The following is a 23,317-nucleotide window of genomic DNA, read 5'->3' as shown; positions in this document are numbered from 1 at the left end:
AAACAGCGCTCAACTTCCAGAGCTCTTAAAAGAGGAAGTAGCAGTTTGAGAGTTGTGAATTCTAGTGATGACAGGCTGTGAAACAGTTCATGAAAATGCAAATTTTGGACTGCAATCCTGAACACAGCCTAGGGCGGGGAAGGTGAATCTTTGGCCCTCCATATGTTGTTGGGCTATAACTCCCATCATCCCTGACTTCTGGCCATATTGGCTGGAGTTGATGGACATTAGAGTCTAGCAACTTCCAAAGAACCACAAGTTAACCCTCTGGTGTACTGGACTGTATTCTTATGGAGAAAAATGGTAAGAGCGATGCTATTCAGGCAGATATGCTGGGGTATCTCCTGTGCTTGTTATGTCCTAACTGCTCCTGGCCAGGCGGTGTCATGTGTGTGTGCAGGCGCACACAATATCAGCCTTCATTTTGTGCCTTCCCATTGACTCATACAGAGTAAATTATAAATACACATGCATTTGGGGTGGTGTAAGTTACCGGTACTCTGTGGCCAATGAACTCTGACCAGTAAATGAAAATAGTTAGAATATTGTATAGTGAAATTGGAGGATTGGTTATCCTTCTTCCTGCCCCAATACACTCACTCCTCGTCCTCTCTTTGCCCTTTATATTTGATATAACTCACACTAGCAGGGCTTTTTGTCACCCCAGAGTAAGCAGAGATGTATGCTGGGGTAAGTAATTTACACTGGCTTAAGGCCATTTCAGTTTCGGATAGGGGAGGCATGCTACATTCTAACTTTTCCAGATGGTGCACAGCACTATTAATATTGTTCTTCAGAGGTGTGAGTAGGAAGTAATTAATAAAGGACAGAGAGAATTTAACTGTGAGCCCAACAAAGTACCATCTGTCTTTTTAGCTCTGAGTTTACAATCTTTACTTATTTAAGAGGTGATAGCAAACACATTTATTGATTTGCAATATGTTTTCCTTTTATAGCAGTGTCAGATGTGTCAGACCTTGAAGCAGATGCTAGCCACATGACAGCTATTTTCTCTCTCTCTCCCATGCTGGTTAACAGATCATCATCATTTGGCATGATGTTCACAACTAGTGTAGGTGATTGCAGGTTGCTTTTGAAACTGCTACTGAAGGTTTGTCCACCTTTTTTTATCCCAGGAAGAAGTACTGACAATTTGTTTGCATCCTATCACCATGCATCTTACTGTATAGCCACACACTCTTCCAGAGGTAAAATGCTAGCCAGGCAGCTGATAATTACTCATTGCTACAGCTACAGATTTTAACTGATGGGATTAACCAACTGAAGCTTTAAATGCACACCTGTTAATCAAACATTTTTCTATTCCTGAAGAAGAGATTCCTTTTAGGATGTCTGCCCCCCACCAATCCATTTGAGCTTGAGCTCTGTCAAACCCTTTTTATTCTCCATGCCCTGCCAATTAACAATAAGATTGGCATGGGAGAGGCAGCACCTCACATTGCTAACTAGATAGCAGGGGTACCACAAAAAACAAAACAAAACAAAAATAACAAAAAGATTGGTAATGTGAGGCAACTCACTTGGAATACGTTTTTCTCACTGCTACTAAATTTCCTCTGCAGTGTGTAGATGAAGATGGGAGATGTTTTATCAATCAACACGAGGTCACTGGCTTGCCATGTGCCCAACGTGAACACTAAAGTAGGCTACAAGCTACCTTGAAGTTCAAAGGGTGACATAATCATAAATAGAAAATGCAAATAAATCCTCTTCCCTTTACGTTCTCCTTTTGCAGTACTGCCCAGTGACTTTGTACATGGTCTAAGGCAATTAAATCTTTTGCTTCATTTCTCTTCTTCTCGTGAACATTTCCAGTGTTCTCTTGGGCTCATTATTCTAGCTAAACTCATTCTGAATCCCTTACTGGTCAGTTTTGTCAAGAGATGAATCTGATAATATTCAGCACCTTAACTTTATTCTTTGTGAGCAGCATGAGTTATGAGAGCAGGTGAACTTTAAAAGGTAAAGGTAAAGGGACCCCTGACCATTAGGTCCAGTCGTGACCGACTCTGGGGTTGTGGCACTCATCTCGCTTTATTGGCCGAGGGAGCCGGCGTACAGCTTCCAGGTCATGTGGCCAGCATGACTAAGCCACTTCTGGCGAACCAGAGCAGCGCACGGAAACGGCGTTTATCTTCCCACCAGAGCAGTACCTATTTATCTACTTGCACTTTTGATGTGCTTTTGAACTGCTAGGTTGGCAGGAGCAAGGACCGAGCAACGGGAGCTCACCCCGTCACGGGGATTCAAACCGCGGACCTTCTGATCGGCAAGTCCTAGGCTCTATGGTTTAACCCACAGTGCCACCCGGTGAACTTTGCCTAGGTTATAATTAAGTCATCCCCAAGCACGTCTCAAAATTGATAGGATTCCATTAATACTGGAGATAAAGTACAGGATCAAAACGGTACTGTTTTGTCCTCTTCAGTTGGCAACACTGCATGCAGTGCCTGATATGGCAACTTTACAGAGGAAAATTGTGGCGCTTGATCTTTGGTTCTACATTGCACCCTATCACTTTTGGGGGCAGTGACAGGGTTTTCCACCTACTCCATCAGTGATATTCCAGAGCAAATTGGATCAAAGCAACACACACACGTGAGTTGCATACTTAAATCTACTCACTTTGCAACAACTAATGGGTTCTAACGGGCAGCATAAGAGAAAGCAATTTGAAAAGTCACTTGCTGCCAAATAGTGACAGTGAGGGTCACTTGGAAGCTATAACTCCAGCACACGGGTTTAAAGGGGAGCCCTCTTCCCTTGGGACAAAACATCTTGAGCCCGCAGAGGGGTATGGAAGTCTGCGTTGGACTCAGGGGTGCCAACTTGAATAAAACATTGGGGAGGGGCCATGATGCGGCGCGCGCACCCCACTTGAATGGCAATGCCCATCAACTTGGAGGGGGCCCCCTCAAATATTTCGGGTGGCCCGAAGACCCCCTCGGCCCCTAGGAATGGGTTCCTAGGGCCGGATCCGTTGGAAAGGCCCGTGAGCTGAGTGGGGCTCCAGGCTCCCCTGACCCCCCCCCCCTCCAAGGCGCCTGCAGCTACGCTTAAGCGACGGCGCTGAACACGCGGGCGGGACTCCCTCCCCGCCCCAGGAGCCTCAGGCTCCGCCTCCTCCTCCTCCGGCAGGTGTGTTGCTCGGCGTCCTCCGGCTTCGCCGCCCGCTCACAATGCGTGGCTGCCGCCGCCGCCGCCGCTGCTTCTGCGCACTGGCAAGGAGGAGACCCGGCTGGAAGGAGAAGGGGAGGCGGGGAAGGCAAGGCAAGGAGAGCGTGGGAGAAAGAGTGGCGCCTCCTCCTCCTCCTGCCGCCGCGTACCAGCGAGTGGAGCGCAGTCGAGGTCGTCCCGCTGCCAGAAGCAGTGCGCCTTCGCTGGGCGCCTCTCTCCCTCGGGCGCCGCCTCAGAGCAGCCCGGGGACAAAGCGGGACGCGGCGTATCCTTGAGAGGTGAGCGCGCGCGGGAAGCCCGGCGGGATTAGGACGCGGAGCTCGCTCGCTCGGGCAGCTGAACCCCCGCCTCAGGGACCTTCAAGGCGGGGTGGGGTGGGGGTGAGGGGTCCCCTTACAAATATATGCATAATGTTCTGCTGGTGACGGTGGTCGGAAGGGCACGGGGCCGCGGAGGGGACGGCGGGCCCTGCTTAGCAAGAGGCGGCAGCAGCTGCAGCAGCAGCAGCGCCTCAGCCGGGCTAATTGCCCCAGTGCCGCAGGCAAAAAAAAAAAAAAGGCCACTTGAGTTCTGCGGCTCGTGAAGCGGAGCTTTCTGGGCTGCCCCTCAGCCAATAAGGAAGGGGGTTCTCTCTCCCCCCCCCCACCCGCCCCGTCTGTGCTGCCCGGTTGCCAGGGCAACCTCAAACAGCGCCTGAGAGAGGCCGGCGCCACTGCTGCAGCCCTCGCGTGCGGTTTCAAGTTGACTCGCAGGCGGCTCGGTTTCTGCGGCGCCTGTTGGGGAGCGCGGGCTCGGGGGAAGGACAGCGCCACGGAGGAAACGGGCCGGGGCGGGGGAGGGGGCGGGGAGAGTTACGCCGGAGCAAATGTGCTTGGGGTGGCAGCGTTGCTTTTCCTGCTGTTTTTGTGCCACGCAAAAAAAGGGGGGGGGGGATTTGGCAGGTGCTGCCTGTCCTGTTGAGCAGGAGGTGAGGAAATGCCGCCGTTTTCCATTCTGCACGACTGTTGAAGGCACAAAGGCCGCCTCTTGGCGTTCGCTCCCCGCCTGTAAGAATACAAGGCTGCAGAATAGCGGGGAGCAGAATTGCTTCAGGGGAGGGGTTCAGTCCACAAGTGGTTTACCACAAGACTTTGGTTTCTCTGCAGCCCTTTGGATGGGGGATGGGGGGGCTGTCTGACTACAACTCCCATCATCAGTGGCTCTTGGCTGTGCTGCCTGACGGTGATGGGAGTCCGAGTGAAGAACATCTGAACAGGTTCCCCTATCACCGTTTCAGATTATTATTCTGCTTTCGGGGAGTGTGTGCTCTGTACTTTCCAACCTTCAGGTTGCTTAACAGGAAAGGGACAAAATTCTTAGGTGATTTATGAATCTGTGGGTTTCAATACCTTTCAGTGCATAAATGGTCAGGTGATGCCAGTAGCGTAGCGTGGGGGTGCAGGGGGGGCCGGCCGCACCAGGCGCAACATCTGGGAGGGCGCGCGCTCGCACTCGCAGCTCTCTGCCCCTACCTAGATCCATGGGTTAGGGGGCGCAAATTACTTGCCTTGCCCCGGGTGCTGACAACCCACGCTACGCCACTGGGTGATGCTCTTCATCGTTGTGTGGTGGACAAAGCTTAATTTTATGAATTTCTATTAAATAAAAAATATTTAATTTTTTAAAAAAATGATTTTCTGTCTTTCATAGAGCCATTAAAGGACACAGCAGACCTGCTGGAAAATGTGCCAACCCTATATGAACTGTTCTTTGACTTGAGTTTCTTTTTGTGATTACTTAAAAACTGTACAGGACTGAATTTAATGTTTTCTATAGTTATACTTCACTTGGTCATTTGAAACTAGGCTGTTACCTTGCTGCTATTTTAGCGTCTGAGCAAAGTTTAAATTGTTACCGAGGAGGTTTTTAAAAAGATTACTTGGTGTGTGAAAGATCATTTAATCTTTTTAAGATTATATATTTCAGTGCAAATAATACCCAATGTTACTGGCATTGAAATATATAATCTTAATCCTTGCAGTACAATTATATGCCTATTTATTTGGTAATAAGTCCCATTGTGTTCAGTAGAAGTTATGTTAGTAAGAGTGTTTAGAATAGCAGCCTTAGGTTTTTAAGTAGGTAGCATTTAAGATCCCAAGGGAAAAAGTTGCTATGAGAGTGTGCTGTGCTAATTGTTTAGCCTTCTGCTGCTACCCAATCTCCATAAAGCTGATTTTGTTCCCTTTCAGTGAAATCAGGTGGCAGTGACGACTTATATCTCCTTGTTGTCATAGGGGTCCCTAAGGACCCAGAGTACCAGCAGTTAATTATGAGAATTCTGATAAATATTATTTATATTTGAAGATAACACCGATTGAAAAATGTAATTTAATTTTATTATTGTTCAAGGGAATTAAGTGTGGAAAACATAGTGCATACATTTTGCCGAGGCAGAAACCTGGGATGAAGTTAGCCTAAGGTGCCTTTCCCCCCCCCACATGCAAAAATATATGCATGAGTAGTTCATTGCATGCACAGATCACCAGCCAGCCCTTAATGGGCTGACCCACTTTTTGAATTGAGGGGTGTTTGAAATATGGGTCAACTCAGTATGAGCTGCCTAACTGTCTGGACAGAAAGGTAAATCTTTCAGAATAGACTCCTGCCTAAAATGTTCCATTTCAATTCTGATTCTGTCAGGTCAAAATGGTGGTGTAAATCAACTCCCAGGCTTGGGCTAAGTAGTTAAGATAGTAAACACACACACACACAGAGAGAGAGAGAGAGAGAGAGAGAGAGAAAGAGAGAGAGAGAGGAAAAAAAACAAGTATTAAATTAGCCAGTTTGGGAACATAAGAACAGCCTGCTGAATCAGACTAGTGACCCATCTAGTCCAGCATCCTTCTCACACAGTGGCCAACCAGATGCCAGTGGGTAGCACACAAGGAGGACCTGAGCACAACAGCCCTCTCGCCTCCCGCGGTTGCCAGCGACTGGTGTTCAGAGGCGTATTGCCTCTGACAGTGAAGGCAGATCATGGCCACCCGGGCTAGTAGCTGCTGATAGCCTTATTCTCCACAAATTTGTCTAATTCTCTTTTTAAGCCAACCATGTTGATGGCTACCACTGCTTCTTGTAGGAGTGAATTCCATAGGTTAACTGTGCTGTGTGAAGGAGTACTATACCTCTGGATGCAAACGGGATCCGTTCCAGAGCCCCGTTCGCATCCAGAAGCAAACGCAACCCGCGTCTGCGTGTGCACAGGTTGTGATTTGGCGCACGTGCATTTTGAGCGTCTGCGCATGCGTGAGCGGCAAAACCCAGGAGTAACGAGTGCCATTACTTCCGGGTCACAGTGGAGCACAACCAGAAAATATTCATCCCGGTGCTACTTCAACCCGAGGTATGACTGTACTGAATTGAAAGCTGTGCCTCATATTGGCCGTGATTAGTTGCATGGATACTAAAAGCTGACACTTTAATTTTACAGATGCCAAAGGTAATTACTGAACTAGAATTAAGTATTGATAAGTAAGTACCCTGTTCCCCCCCGCCAACTGTCAACTTGCTTTGTTCCCCCTGTGACAGTTCCTGGGGAAGACATTAAGAATATGGTTGCCATATGTCCTCTTTTTCCAGGACACATCCTTTTTTTCATGGCTAGAGTCATCATAGCGATCCATAGTTATAAGTTGACAAATGCGTCCTCTTTTTTGATCTTCACAATATGGCAACCCTAATTAAGAATTAATGTGTTAAGAATGTCATTCTTTTAGTGGAAGCTTTGCTTTCCCATGGTCCCGTATAACAATTATTGCCCAGTATATATGGATATAAACTAACCTCTGCGTAAGCTTTATGTAAGCAAATTACAGTGGTACCTCGGGTTAAGTACTTAATTAATTCCGGAGGTCCGTTCTTAACCTGAAACTCTTCTTAACCTGAAGCACCACTTTAGCTAATGGGGCCTCCTGCTACCGCCGCACTGCCGGAGAACGATTTCTGTTCTCATCCTGAAGCAAAGTTCTTAACCCAAGGTACTATTTCTGAGTTAGTGGAGTCTGTAACCTGAAGCGTATGTAACCTGAGGTATCACTGTAGAATGAATGCTCAATAAATAGGCCATCTGAATGGGCCCTAAGTTTCTCTCCTGGGTGTGGAGAGAAAATCAACAACCTGCCTTTGTAGTTCTTTCATGAAAGTTGCCTGTTTAGGACATGTTTTACCCTTTTCTAGGAATATTTTAAATGTATCAATTACAAAGATTTCTCATTGGAGGAGGAGGGAAGAGGATCGCTGCCATAAGCAGGATGCCTTTGCTCTGTGTAGGGAACAGGATCCAATTTGAATCTGTTTAGCACTCAGTAAATCAAAAGGCACAAGGTAGAACAGAAGTTTCCAGTTCATTGCCTTCAGGGAATGATTCATCAGGACAGTGCCTTTTTCTAGGGCTGCTCAAGGGTACGCAATGCTGACACCTTTCCCTCTCCAAATGTTTAAAGTGTGGCACTTACTGTAACAACTTCATGGTGAGTTGTTTTTTTTCTAAAAAGAAAAGCAACCGCACTGTATCAGGAAGAACTGTAGTTGTTGCCAACCTGCATTCCAGTCCAACCGTGGCTGGGCAACCCAGAAGGTGTTTGGTATCTAAAGTTGATGAGGCTTCACCTGCGATACTCCCCTTGTTCATGTTCCAGCATGGGTCATCCACCAGAGTTTCGGTCTCCAAACCAGGCCAGATTGGTTGCATCTGGATATACCTATATATAATGCTCTCATTATAACCTGTCTCTGACCTGTCACCGAAGGCTCCTCTAGCCATCAATAATATCTCCTCCCACCGCCCAGTTCAAAATATCAAATAAAGTACATGTTCTGTTACATAAACATGGATATGTTTCAAATCACATAGAGGGAGAAAGGAGGATGCATGTCTGATTTTTAATAGTGAAAGAGGCACACAGTGCCAAACCCTTTCCCACCCACAGCGCACTCCCCTATAGACCTTTCCAATGCCCCCCTCCCTTTGGCAGAATTCCCAATACCAGACATTAACTTGACTGGCCGAAAGAGAACTTGGAGAGGGGTCACAATTGCTAGCTCTCCAATGCTCAGCTTGCTCTGAACCCCTCACCTCTTCTGTTCTCTTACATCAATCCAAATACTAATCGTTGCTGTCCGATTGGGATGGAAAGACCCACGCAGACAGAGAAGGCCCAACATAAAGGTCCAAGCAAACATCATTGCAGCCACAGAGCTCATTTTGTTCAGCAAGTGGGCATGGAGGGGAGCCTGGCAATCACCCTAACATTGCCGTGAGGCATCCATTGGCAACGCGTTGATGACTCCAGAGTTAAAAGAATCAGGTAGCTAGTGACAGAGAAGATTTCCCTCTGCCAGAGATTCAGGGGAGCTGCTGCCAGACAGAATAGACAATAAATAGTAGCCGAGGTAGCCACATAGTCTGACATGGAATAAGACAGATTCCTGTAAATGAAGTCAGGCAATACTTGCTTCTTCTCAGGGGTTATTTCCTTAGTTCTGTATAGTTCAAAATACTGTACGCAGAAGTACATTTCCCAACCGCTTTCCAGGCAACTGCTGTGTTCTCTCTGTTGAGCAGTGGCACCTTGGAGTTGTAGTTGTGGTGGTTCTTGCTGTGATTTGATAACTCTGAATAAGTATCACATGAATAGGGGGAAGTCATACTCCTGTTCCGTCCACACCGAGACAGGAAGATCACTTCCTAATTTTTCATGTAGCCTAGTATTTATTTACTTTGACTGACACTGGCTCTTCAGGATCTCAGACAGAAGTCTTTCCCATTACCTGCTACATTTTGAGGTGGAGATATTAAGCAACCTCTCTATTTTTGACAATAAGATGAATTAGAGCAGCTATGTAAGTGCTGTTGACATCCCGCCCCCCGCCCCCCTTACTGTGTTCTGTGTCCTTCTCCTTTTTCCTTCTCTGTGCCCTGCTTCCATCTGCGGACAGGCAGCTCCCATAGTAGTGCACTGTTCCATACAGGATTGCTAACATAACTTGGCCTGCCATATTTTTTAATGGTCTTCCTCTGGTTCCTTTTAACAGTACCTAGACATACAGAAATGTAGCACACAATGCTTTTCTTGTCATGAAGTTAAGGGGCTAGGAAAAAGGCATCACCTGCTAAGCATAGGTGTTCAGGTACCATTAAATGTACAGGAGCAAGATTTGTTGTTGTTTTAAAAAGGGGGAGAAAGTAGCACTCCTCTGTATGTGGGTGCAGACTGCATCTTTGTAATTTAAGTGGAGATTCTAATGATTATTTGATTAGTTTCCCTACTGCGGTTGTTGCATTGATGTTTTGAGTTACTGTTGCTTTGAATATATTCTGTTTAAATATATTTTGTAAACTCTCTTGGCATTTGATAATAAAGGATACTATGTATGAGATTTCCCTTCACTTTTCATAGGCGATGAACAGGACATTCTATCTAAATACCACCCCCACCCACCAAAAAATGCAATTGTCAGCACTATGTTTGACCATAAATTTCATTGGCTTTGAAGTTGGGAAGATGGAAATAGACCTTCAGCTGTCTTCCTACACCTGAGATCCTGTTTGGCAGCAAATTCACAAAAGCACAAAAATGATGTTTGCTTTAGCCACTCTTATTTCCATTTTTGAAGACCGCTTGGTGATTCCTAGTTCTTGCGTGCAGTAATACATTTTTGAAACTTATAGCCAAACAACAGTTAACTTGATGGACATTATATAAAAAGAATTCATAACATTAGTGGGCAGGTTGGTGTCCTTATTACGTCTAAAACATTTCCCATCACTGTGTGCTTTATACTGAATAAATGTAGACAGATTCCTGGCTTTTTCTAACTCTTGGCAATAAAATGAGCAAGTGAATCCAACTGGAACTGTTGCAAATGTTTAAATTCACGAGGTTTAAATTCTATTGCAGTTGTGTACAGTATAGATCTTAACATGCTTAACACCCTCCAGCACTGACTATGCGCTTAAAAATAACACAAAAACAGTTTTAGCTTTCTAGTTCTCCCCACTGTGCTTTTAAATCTTTCCCGTGTTGTTGCTGAGAATATTCAATGCCTGTCACCTGTATGACTTTCAGCAATAAAATAATTAAAACAAAGGTTTTAAAAAATAGAAGGGTATTTTGTTTGTTGTCTCTCTCTAAAGCAAATAAGGAATATTTGTGCTTTCTAACAAATCAGTTACACTATAGCTCCTAGTGGTTTTGAAAGATTGAAATTGCTCAGTGTTTTTGTTTCATGGGATGTGCTGTGCCTGTGGGTTTGTAGCTTTAATCTGGTCATAACGTCCTTCCTGGAGCAGAATGTGCTTTTCAAGTCAGCTCACCCTTTCCAGGGCAGTGTTTGCTACTGCTGTGTAGTACATCAAAGCAGCTGGAATCAAATATTCTACATGGGAATGCTTGGGCTTATTAAAACAGTAATTGCTGGTCGTGCTGACATTATCAATAGAGTGCAACCCTGAAGGTAGCGCCTCTGTGAACTTTCTCGGTTTTAAAATTGCTGGCACATAGTGCAAAATGCTGATTTTGGGGCAGAACCCATTTGCATCTGCTACGCAGCATAAACATATTATTATGTCTAATAGAATGATGAAAGTGATGGTGTGATGGATGGTGGGGGCTGCACAATTATGGGGTAAATACGTAGAATGAGACCACCTCATCTCTCAGACAACAATCCCTTCTGAAAGGTGAAAAATAACTTGGATTCACAATGCTTGAAGTTGTCAGCTCTGCTTTTCTCTTTGCTAGCTCCTGTTAGTCTTGGTCTACATATAAAATAAAATGAAGTGATAGATTTTTGGAGGACATAAGTTGAAGTATAAACCTCCCAGTGTGGGGCACAGTTTTTGAATATTTCCCCACATGAAACACAAACAAAATTCTGTATGAAGGAAACTAAGTACTGTATATGGATTCTAGCTCAGTCCTTTTGTTGCGGTACTTGCTTTCTGTTTGCAGGGACACCTTTACTATACTCTGAAATGGTTTATTCAAGGGGTAGCCAATGCGGGGGCCCTTCCAATAGTTATGGACTACAACTCCCATCAGCCTGCACAGTGGATGATGGGAGCTGTAGTCTAGCAACATATGGAGATACCAAATTGGCTATCTTTGGTTTAGTGCATTCTGCCATTTCACTGTGTTTCATATGTGGAGCATTCTCAGATGTGAGGACGAGAATGACAATGAAGAGCTTCCTGTTGTATTTCTGAGAATAAATATTATTTTTTAATGTAAAACTTATCAGCTGTGCAGATCGCTGGATATCTATAGCCTCTGGCCATATGGTTAGGTTAAGCCTTATGGTTGGCATGCGTACATATGCATATTCACTGCTTGATTTTTCTGCACTTGAGGCGTGAACCCATTTCAAAACATACTGGTGCTGCTCTGGAACGTGGAAAACAAGGGTGGCTGGAAACACTGTTTCACCTTTGCTTGAAGGGAAGCTTCAAAATAAACATCTGCAGACACACCTAGTAAGGCTCATGTGGGAACAATTACTGATGGACTTGCATCATCTGACTCTCTGGCTCTATCTCTTTGTTGCCACTCCTTGTTGTATGCAGTCTTCCTGTATTTAACTCTGCGGCTTAGACTTTTTGGTTACTAGACAGATATGGGCTCTGAGGTGAACTGGTAAAAAAAATGAAGAGCACTCAGAATATGAGTTTAATGGCAACCCGATAGGAACTATGGAATTTCTGCAATAACCCTCCAGTCCTTGGATTAAAATGCCTCTGCAAAATTTCCTGCAGGGTTGTTGTTGTTTTTTGGGGGAAGATTTAAATAAACCGCCCTTAAATCAGATTTTAAAAGTTTGAAGCTATAATGCTCATGCTTTTGCTCAGCTAAGACTTCAGAAGGTTAAAACTGATTGGAAGTGTATTGAAATATTTTTTGGAAAAGATGCCATACAGACAGAAAATTGTCCAGCAGTGTGTATGGAATAAATAATGCTTTTCAGATTTCCTAGAGTCCTGAGACTTGTGTCAGCTACACATTGTACGTCATAGGTTTTCCATTTAGCACAAATTGGACCCTGGTTTTGTGCTAAATGGAAAATTTAATCTCACAATTTGTTAACCTCCTGTGAGCGGACAAGGAAAGTTAGTTGTATTTTTCCCTGGTGAAAGCAAGAAAAATATGATAATATGATGGTATATTTAATCAGGTGGAGCATATGAATCAAGTTTGTGAAAGGGACAAGTCAATATTGGATTTTAATGTAGTCTTGTTGGTTCTTAATTATGCACTTTGTCCTGTGGATTTGTTTAATGATTATTGATTTTGTCATAACCTGTATTAATTAGATATTTCTCTTCCTGTTGGAATATTTTTGTTTCTCTTTTGTATTTGCAAACCATTTTTGAATGGTGCTCTAATATTTTTTGATGAATTGTTTAGTGGAATCTTATCTAACACTTGTATTAGTTATGCATCATATTAAGTATTTGTTGTGCTGTAACTATTGAGTTATTGCAGACTATTTTTTCTGGGCTGGCTTTTTAAATATTGTAACACAATATTTTCATGTAAAGCATCTGAACACATGGGGAAAGTAGTATACACATAAAATTAACACCGATAAATTGCACCAATCAGGCAATGAGTATTCTATTAATGCTACTTCTTGTATCTTAATTTGCACGCACAAAAAAGTATTTAGGGTTTTATTATTAGTATGGCTCCATTATGTCATCAAATTGTTGCAGCCAGTCTGTTCTATTAATAAGAGATGTCGGCATCCTTTGCCACATATACTGATTATTTTTTTGAAGTGGTGGGTTTTCTGTACGGTGAACAAAAGTTTGGGCTTTTAATTCTAACTATTTGTTTTCTTCTTTTTCTCTGCAGCTGGAATGTGCACTGTTTTCCCTATACTTTTTTAAGAAGCAAGAGGTTCAGAAGGGCAAAGCTGAAGGATGCCATCTGAGGTGTGCCTCAGGTATAGTTCATGGAGCTGTCCTGCCAGTTTCCATCGAGTGTGTGTTCATTCACTGTATGCTAGCCTAGAGGAGGGCAGGATGGCAAAATGCATACATAAATATTACATCAAAATGGCTGTACCGAGACATGTCCAGGAGGATTTACTTTTTGCTCTTGTGATAGGCCTCTGTGGTTTCCCCCCCCTGCAACTTACCCCCATGGAAACATTTGCGCATGCTGTAAAACAGGCTTCCTCAACCTCGGCCCTCCAGATGTTCTTGGCTTACAAAGCCCTTTCCGCCCCTGCAGCGGAGAGGGTGTTGCGGGCAGGATCCTCCTCCCACTTCCGCGGCGGCTTCCCTTGCCCCCGCGAGACTTGGGGGAATCCCCGGGCGTGTCTGCCACCCAGCCCACCAATCGGTGGGCGGGCGAGGCGTGGCCCGGGCTATTTAGGGCCAGGCACGCCCGGGGACCGCCCTCTTTTCCCCCTCGCCAGCTGTAGAGCGGTTTTCCCATCCCTCCCACCCTTAGATTAGCTAGACTTGGCCTTGCTATGGACTCCGGTTGGTCGCCGCAAGGGGCCTGGTAGGAATTTTTCCAAGTTGGCGCAATTTCTTGCCTTTTGGTTTTTTCGCCTACCTCGTAGCAATCGTCACAACTTTCTCGGCATTGGTGGTTAGGCATTGGCATGGGGCAATGGTTAGACAAATGGAGGGGGGGAAGGAAGCGCCATCACCTTCCCCCAATGTGAAGGGGTAGTCCGGTAGAGGACTCCGGAGGGCGTGGCCTTGTCTGAAGCCTTGTGAGGTAGGGCCCCTGGCACGCCCCCGAGCGGTGACACCCGTGGGATCCTAGTTGGCGTACTTCAACAGGACTCCCGCGGTTTGTGTTCAACCCTTCCCGGTCACCATGCCGGGTAGTCGATAGGAGCCAATGCCTAAGGCCAATACCTTCAATTTTCGTAATCAATAAAGTTGTGGCCATTTACGCCCATTAACCTTATATCATTGTGTCCGTGTCTTCATTTCATTGGGGGAGGTAACTTGCCACGCAACTCCCATCATCCCTAGCTAGCAGGACCAGTGGTCATGGATGATGGGAATTGTAGTCTCCAAACATCTGGAGGGCGGAGGTTGAGGAAGCCTGGTGTAAAAGATTTGCTCCTTCTGTGATTTCTCAGCTCATTTGCATGTTGAGCATCCTAACACAAAAAGGATTTGTCTTCCTGTCAGTGCTGAAGCAGGTAAAGGCAGAAGACTGAGTAGCATTGTGCTGAACTTCATGGGCTCAGCCAGTAGATTGCCATTTAAACTTTGGGGACAGGTTATTTTTATTGTCAGTGATGATGAACAATCACGGAGAAAGAACAGTGAGATTATCTCCATGTGTCCCTCCCCAACTTGATTTGATTAAGGCAATTAAATTGGTTGTGATGGTTACTGTGATGGGATTATGCATCAAACAGCAGGAGGTCATTTTTATAGAGTAATTGCTCTGATAATTACATCTTTACATATTTCACATGTAATTCTATGTGTGCTTCTTAAAAACTAAAAGAGAAAGAAACATGAACTCTGAAACACCCCCTGCCCTTTCAAGTTCTTTATCAAATAAAGTCACACCTCTCAAACTATTCAGTTCACAAAATTAGGCTCAGATTCAAACTAACACATTTTCACTTGATACCTTAGCACACTTATCTGTCTGTAGGATATTTATAATAACATTTGTGTGCATGTAGTAGAAAGCAGAAGAGCCATTTTATTTGAATATAATGTTCCAACGTAGGCTTTTCATCTGAATGACAGAGCAGAGAATTTCAAAATAGTATTTTTGCTGTCAGAATACTGTATAGGAGGCTCTGCATCTTTCTTCTTCCTTTTTTAAAGTGCTGCCACAAATTGTCAATTATATCAAAAGAAGTCAGTAATATATTTAGAAAGATATTCTAGCATACGGACACTTTAACAGTTTTGTGTGTTAGGAGGTTATATCTGATTTAGGATTACCAAACTATGTAAAACCTTTTCCCCAAATCATGCATGAACATTAAATTTTTTTTTATGGTAAGGAGTCAAATATTTCAACCCTTCCAAGTGGCCCTTTTATTTGAGAATCTTGATATGAGTGATTGGAAATGATTGGATCTATAAAGTGAATGGAGGAAAAGAAACTAAATCCTTGGACACATCATGTGTTGGTGTCTCAATAAGTCCACATACATGTAACAATTTTGTGAAAAGGACATACCGTATTTTTCGCCCTATAGGACACACTTTTCCCCCTCCAAAAATGAAGGGGAAATCTGGGTGCGTCCTATAGGGCGAATGCAGGCTTTCGCTGAAGCTTGGAGAGCGAGAGGGATAGCAGCCTGCTGCCCGGCGTGAGAGGCACCCTGAAGCAGAGCGCCCCTTGCGCCGGGCAGACATCCACAGCATGGGGAGCCCTGCAGGAGTTCCCCGCAGGGCTCCCCACGCTGCGGATAGCAGCCTGCCGCCCGGCGCAAGGGGCGCAGAGCGCCCCGCGCGCCGGGCAGACATCGGCCAGCCCCACAAGCTTGGGGGACAGCAGGGAGGCGCAGCGCCGCCATCCCGCTGTTCCTCAACCTGATTCGGTTTCCCCAACCTGGTTTTGGGGGGGAAATAAAGGGAATTTCCCCCCCTTTATTTCCCCCCAAAAAACTAGGTGCGTCCTATGGGACGGAGCGTCCTATGGGACGAAAAATACAGTACTAAGCTTTTCAGACTTGTCCCCGTCCCCCCCGCTATAATTGCTTAGCCACATAATGAGGACTGGTGACTCTCATATCTGTTTTTACAGCCATGTGGATATTTTATTTTCTGATTAGACAATAGTGCCTCTGTCTGTCTAGTGGGGATACTTACTTTGTTCATTAATGTGTAGGTCTCCCTAACCCAAAGTTCAGGATGGAACATTAGCTTATTTATTCAACTTTGCACAAGTGCTTGGTGTGGATTAAACTACTGCAAACTTCTTACCTATGCCTTCAAAACCTTCTGTGGCCTTGGCCCTCCTTGTCTTTCTGCTCTTATATCCCCAGACAGGTCCCTTCCTTTGACCTTTGCTACTCAAGCGTCACCACCCTCAGCAAGATTCCTTGCTGTCTGAAGTGGCTCCACCCATTTCTCTTGTTGAACCTTTTGCCTGGAACTGCCTCTATGTGATCTACTCCCCTATTTGCTTGTAGTTTCTACTCAAAACTCGCCATTCCCAAGAAGCATTTGGATTCCCTCCCTTGTAACTAAACCACTAAAGTATCTGTAATTGAAGTCATTCATTCCTTCATTTTAAGTGTATGCTGCTTTCCTACAAAAAAAAAAATCATGCTCAGAGCGTTTTGCGACAAAGAAACAGGGATGAATTTCAAACAAACATTACCAAATTTCATAACAGCATAGCAGAACAATAACAGAGTAACAATTCCATAGTAACATAGGAAAGCAATAACGTAGTAACAAGTTCATAATAACAAGGCAAAAACAGTAAAATAGTAACAGTTTTGTAATAATATTGCAAAGCAGGAACAATTTCATAAACATAGCACAACAAAAATAAAACAACATACGAAAAGCTACATTTCAATACTGCGGAACCTTGATTCTCGAACCTAATCAATTCCGGGAGTCTGCTCAACTCCCAAAAGTGTTTGAAAACCAAGACGCGGCTTCTGATTCACTGCAGGAGCTTCCTGCACTCAAGTGGAAGCTGTGTTGGATGTTTGGCTTTCGAAAAATGTTAAAAACCGGAACACTTACTTGCGGGTTTTCGGCGTTTGGGAGCCAAAACATACGAGTACCGAGGTGTTTGAGTACCAAGGTACAACTGTACTATAAATAGAACACTATGACTTAAACAACATGCAGCACCCAGTGGCAAAAGTAACAAGGGAGCATCACAGTTTCTCCTTAGTTGCTGACAGTCCCTCTCCTGCAGCAGCTTCTTATAAGGCAGGCATGCCCAAATTTGGCACTCCAGCTGTTTTGGGACGACAGTTCCCATCATCCCTGACCACTGGTCCTGTTAGCTAGGGATGATGGGAGTTGTAGTCCCCAAACACCTGGAGGACCAAGTTTGGCCATGCCTGTTAGAAGGCTTCAAAGGGCAAAGGATGGGGTAGTTGGAAACATGCCTCCCATGATGTTCCTAATCATATTCCCCTCCCATTACTCCCAATCACACCTTCCCATTTCCCTTAGCCTCTGTTTCTTAGCTGTCCCTGCCACACCTGCTCCTTATATATGATGCTACATGAACTATGATGTGAACTTACACCTCAATTCTTCAAGAATTTGGACATCTCGTATTATTTGTGTTTATTTACAAATAGACAGGTTGCACATAGGTTCAACAGCCTCGGTCCAGTATACCTGAAGGAGCGTCTCCACCTCCATCGTTCTACCCGGACACTGAGGTCCAGCACCGAGGGCCTTCTGGCGGTTCCCTCACTGCGAGAAGCCAAGTTACAGGGAACCAGGCAGAGGGCCTTCTCGGTAGTGGCGCCCTCCCTGTGGAACGCCCTCCCACCAGGTGTCAAAGAGAACAACAACTACCAGACTTTTAGAAGACATCTGAAGGCAGCCCTGTTTAGGGAAGCTTTTAATGTTTGATGTATCATAGTATTTTAATATTCTTTTGGAAGCCGCCCAGAGTGGCTGGGGAAACCCAGCCAGATCGGCGGGGTATAAATAATAAATTATTATTATTATTATTATTATTATTATTATTATTCAAAAAAGGGGCAGCCAAAATGGTGTAGCCACACTACAAAAATACTGTGCACAATCCTGGTCATCTCACCTCAAAAAGGATGTTGTAGAGCTGGGAAAAGTTCAGAAAAGAACAACTGAAATAATCAGAGAGATACAGCAACAATCCTATGAGAAAAGGTTACAACATTTGGCACTTTCACTTTAGAACATAGGCAAGTAAGTGATGATATGATAGAGGTGTATAAAATTATGCATGGTGAAGAGCAAGTGCATGGAGTGAAGCTTTTCCTGCCTCTTTCATAACACTAGTCATCCATTGTACCTAAACATTTGAAGACTTGGGCCAGACATCTTCGTTCAGCACACAGTGAAAACGATGGAATTTGCTATCGTAAGAGGCAGTGATGGCCACCAACTTGGATAGCCTTAAAAGAAGATACAACAAATTCATGGAGGGTAACAGTGTCAGTGGCTGCTAGTCACTATTCTATGTTCTACCTCTACTGTCAGAGGCAACGTGGTCTAAATATGTCTTCCCAGTTGTTGGGAAGCACGTGTTGAAAGGCTGCTGTTGCACTCATGTCCTGCTTGCAGAACTTCTCGTAGGGATCTGGTTGGACACTGGGAGAAACAGGATACTGGATGAGTTGGGCCTTTGGTCTGACCCTGGAGAGGCCTGCTGAAGATAAGAGCCTTCCAAAAGTCTCTGGCCATTTAATTATTTCTGCAAAAGCCAGTCATTCAGTGCCAATCCTCATTTTAAAAAGTGAATCTGTCACGCTAAATTTGCCTAACTGGCTTCTTACACTGTTGGCCCCAGCAATTGTGGTTCTTCTACAGTTAAAGTCATTAGGCTGAGAGGGCTGGGAGGGATCCTAGTAAATTGGATTAATCCTCAATTTACAGCAATAATACGCCTATTTTTATAGCTAGGACATTTGAAGCTGTGAGATAACGGCCACATTGTGAATGTCTTGCAGAGTGATGCTGTTGTACATAAAGATTTAAGACCATCTTTATATTGTGGGCCATAATAATAGCCCTGCCACACTGTGATGCTATAGACCTTTGGTTACAGCACGAGAGTATGGAAATAATAATAAACCCATTTCTAAATCATCTGATTTATAATCCTACTCTCACTTCAGAGTTTGATTCAATTCAATGGCACTTTTTTTTTTTTGTCTTGAGTAAATATGTGCAGGATTGTATGCTTGACTGACGTAATTAGAAATGAAAAAAGTAGAAAACATATGCATGCCTTTCACTCTTGGTATTTTCATGCTTGTGAGTGTGATTATTTCTTCATCTTTTGCAGTTTTCAAGATATGCTGACTGGCCAGAGGCTTTGCCAGTCTAGTTCTCATAATGATGCGGTCTTGGCTGCTCTGAACCAGCAAAGAAGTGACGGGATCCTCTGTGATATAACTCTTATAGCAGAAGAGCAGAAATTCCATGCCCACAAGGCAGTCCTAGCAGCATGCAGTGACTACTTCAGAGTAAGTTAATATAGTAATATGATTATGTCCATCAGCTCTGTTTTTAGAACACCATAGATCTTTGGATAATTAGTAGTATTGAAATCTATCCATTTTTTTTGCCCGTGTAAACAGTGATCATGGTCTGACCAAATACTTCACAGGACAAGTTGGTTGTTTTTTTTAATGTCTACTGAAAAGTAAGCCACATTAGGTTCAATGGGGCTTAAAACTAGATAAGTGAATATAGGATTGTGAAACAAAACTGGGAAATCTATTTGACATATATGTAGTATTTAAAGGTAGGCATTTACATGTTTGTAGGTATGTGCTCCTGTACAGTGGTACCTCTGGTTGTGGACGGGGTCCGTTCCGGAGCTCCACTCAGATTCTGAGGTTTCCGCAACCGGAGGTGCCTGTTCTGCGCATGTGCGTGGCGCGATAGAGTGCTACTGTGTATGTGCACACGGTGAAACCCAGAAATATACTTCTGGGTTTGCTGCATGCATATCCCGAAGAATACATAAAAAGAGGGACACGTAAGTAGGGGTACCACTGTATTTACTAAATAGGGTGTGTACACAGTTGTTGGCAGTGGGTGTGAGCCTAGTGCACCCTGTTCCACACTTAACACAGTCTATTTTATTTTAACTACTTTGTATCTCTTTGAGATCACATTTTGAGTTAACTTACAATATATGCTTTGTGAAGTTCTGGTTCAATAGTAGTTTTCCAATTTAAAGCATAAAGTTTTGTTTTGTTTTTTAACTTCCCTTAAGGCCTGAAAGGGCAAGTGATCTGGAAGACTGGAAGAAGACATGCCGTTGTCTTCCCTAGTTTTATTTAGGACACTTATTCCCTTCAGTAAAATTTGTAAGTTGAACACATAAAAAGCATAGTTTTGGACTCATTAGGAAACACACACACACACACACCAAAATGTAAAGTGGGACGCCATGTTTGTTAGAACTAACCAAAATGTCACAAGCAAATTTCAAGTGCTGCAGAGCTAGTCATCAGGCTAGAGGAACTGGGCGATGTGAAATGCTGATGTGATGTTAAAGAAGATATGGGGAACCTGTGGCCCTCCAGGTGTTGCTGAACTACACTTCCCATTGTCCCAGACCATTAGCCATGCTTGCTGAGGCTGGTGGGGGTTGTAGTTCAGTACCATCTAGAGAGACAAAGATTTTCCCCCAAAAGCAACAGACTCCCCAGTTATAACAGTGTTAGGAAAGGAACACAAGATGTAATAATACCGCTTTATTCTGCTTTGGTCAGACCACACCTGTGTTCAGTTTTGGGTGCCACAATTTAAGAAGAATGTGTTCAGAGGAGGTCAATCAAGACAAGCAAGCGTCTGGAAACCAAGCATTATAAGGAACGGTTGAGGAAGTTGGGTATGTTTAGCCTGGATAAGAGGAAACTGAGAGGATATATGATAGCCATCTTCAAATATCTAAAGGGCTGTCACCTGGAAGATGGAACAAGCTTGTTTTTTCCTGCTCTGGAGAGTAGGACCTGAACCAATGGCTTCAAGTCACAAGGGATTCTGACTAAACATCAGGAAGAACTTTATAATGGTAAGAGCTGAAGCAGACCTCCTCAGATGGTGGCGGACTCTCCTTCCTTGGAGGTTTTTAAGCAGAGGTTGGCTGGCCATCTGCCATGGATGCTTTAGTTGAGATTACTGCATTGTGGGGGGTTGAACTAGATGACCCCCTCAGGGTTCCTTCCAACTCCACAATTATATGATTCTAGGATTCATTCTGTAGACTTAATTTAATTGGCCACAGCTAGATGGTTGACAGATTTCAGGTTGTGCTGTTAGCTGCTTGGACAAATAAACAAATTGTGGGTGATTCCTGGCTTATAAAAAGCAAACATAATGGATCTTTCTCCAGCACTAAACAGATCACACACATGGTAGTCCTCTATTAGCAAAGCTGAGATTAATTGTAGGTGGTACACTAGGTAAAAGCAGCTTGAAGGTTTTATTCAAAAATATAACCTTCTTTTTTTTTTGAAAGGTGGTACTGTGGTTAGAGGCTGTTGACAAGATTACAGTTTTTTTACTATAATATTGGAGACAAGGTAGATTTGCACTCCTCCAGAAGTAGTAATGCTTCCAGATCACAAATATTCTCCTGGGATTGCCAGGTAGCTGTGGTGGGCAGGAATGTGTTCTGCTGACTTCACTTTAGATGCCAATCCTTTCCTGGAGAAACTAGACTTGGTCTCAATCATTCAGGCGCTTTGTCACCTCAGACTAGACCAGTGTAATGTGGTCTGCTTGGGGCTGTTCTTGAAGAAAAATTGGTTTCATATTGTTCAAAATATAGGTGGAATGTGTCTGGTTACAACTTTTTGAAAACCTTTTTCACTGGGTTTCTGGGCTCAATTCAAGGTGCTGTTTTGTGCTTTTAAAGCACTAAGTAGTCAGGGATCAGAATATTTACAGAACCTCACTCCTTCCTTCATATGAGGCTGCCCAGGAACTCGCCCCCACTCACAAGACCCTTCGGATCCTACTGTGATCAGTATGTGGGTGCTTGTTACACAGCCTTTTCCGCAATGATGTCCCCAAGATTGGTACACCTGTTTCTACCACTCCTTGTTCTTAGGTGGGTGGTGAAGATTTTTATTTAAGTGGATGCTCTCAGAACTGCTGCTGCTGTTTTAGTTTGTTGTTCTAGTCTGGTTAGTGTAGTGCTACTTTTAAAGATGTGGCTGTTGTTGATTTAACAGCTGAATACCTTTACAGAAAGGTGGAGTAAAATAATAATAGTAGCTGGAGGAGACTCTTGAGAATTCCATGAACTGCAAGAAGATCAAACCTATCCATTCTTAAGGAAATCAGCCGAGTCCTCACTGGAAGGACAGATCCTGAAGCTGAGACTCCAGTACTTTGGCCACCTCATGAAAAGAGAAGACTCCCTGGAAAAGACCCTGATGTTGGGAAAGATTGAGGGCACAAGGAGAAGGGGACGACAGAGGACGAGATGGTTGGACAGTGTTCTCGAAGCTACAAACATGAGTTTGACCAAACTGTGGGAGGCAGCGGAAGACAGGAGTGCCTGGCGTGCTCTGGTCCATGGGGTCACGAAGGGTCAGACACGACTAAATGACTAAACAACAACAACAATGTCCTGGAAAATATATGGAATCTTGGGCTGAGGCAGTGAGCTGTGATCTTGGCAAGAATTCGGAGCACTCAAATGACTAGTCATGGGGCTGGCAGGCAGAATTGCCATATGTTGCCTTCATCATGCCAGTTGGCATTTTAAATGTTTGCCTGAACTCTGCTTATGCCTCCGTGCTGATCTTTCACTTACAAGAAGTGGTGTGGGAGTAGTTCCACTGTGGCTTCTTCACAATCTGTTCAATAACTGTGTGCATAAGCAAACTTTGTGGGTGGGGATGAAGGCATCCTCTTGCAAATATTGCCTGGCAAGTACAAAGGAGAATCTTAGTATATAGGAAGGAACCCTGTCAGTGACCTGCCTCTATGGTTTGTTCACACACGTTGGACAGATTAAAAATCATGAGGAATTGCTTATCAATGAGTGTGTATCTTGAGCTTTACTGCTCAAGGTTGTGGCGAGAATGAATAGAACATGACTTTTGCCCAACCTGTTTCTTACTTCTTCTCAAAGGGGCCAAGGTTTTGAGTGCATGGGGGTAATCTTGTGTTACTGAAAACCTAAAAATTAAGCAAATAAATAAAAACTCACATCACCCTCAGCAGAAAGGGCAGTAAAACTTACCTTTCCCAAACATAAAGGTTTAAATTTTAAAAATATTCTTCTCTGATTTTAAATAACTTCCTAGTCCTTTTCTATATGTTTTGGACTACAACTTCCATCAGCCCCAACCAGCAGTTGGGAGGTATTATCCAGTACCTAGAGACACACAGATTCCTTATCTCTGTCATACTCGTCTACAG

General features: G+C 44.1%; 1 protein-coding gene across 2 annotated transcripts in view; it reads left to right on the top strand.

Annotated features, from left to right (window-relative positions):
• Positions 1 to 3,163: 3,163 nt before the first annotated feature.
• KLHL32 (kelch like family member 32) overlaps positions 3,164 to 23,317 on the top strand; it is a 69,496-nt gene continuing 49,342 nt past the window's right edge. For both annotated transcript variants that reach the window (XM_082216645.1, XM_082216644.1), the window contains exons 1-3: positions 3,164 to 3,476; positions 13,092 to 13,182; positions 19,212 to 19,392. In XM_082216645.1, the coding sequence (XP_082072771.1) occupies positions 13,160 to 13,182; positions 19,212 to 19,392 (204 nt within the window). In that variant the 5' untranslated portion in view covers positions 3,164 to 3,476; positions 13,092 to 13,159. The remainder of the gene's footprint in view (positions 3,477 to 13,091; positions 13,183 to 19,211; positions 19,393 to 23,317) is intronic.

The sequence above is a fragment of the Podarcis vaucheri genome, assembly GCF_965113315.1.
Source record: "Podarcis vaucheri genome assembly, chromosome: 3".
In the NCBI taxonomy this organism is placed as follows: domain Eukaryota; kingdom Metazoa; phylum Chordata; class Lepidosauria; order Squamata; family Lacertidae; genus Podarcis; species Podarcis vaucheri.
This window is presented reverse-complemented; position numbering and strand designations above follow the sequence as displayed.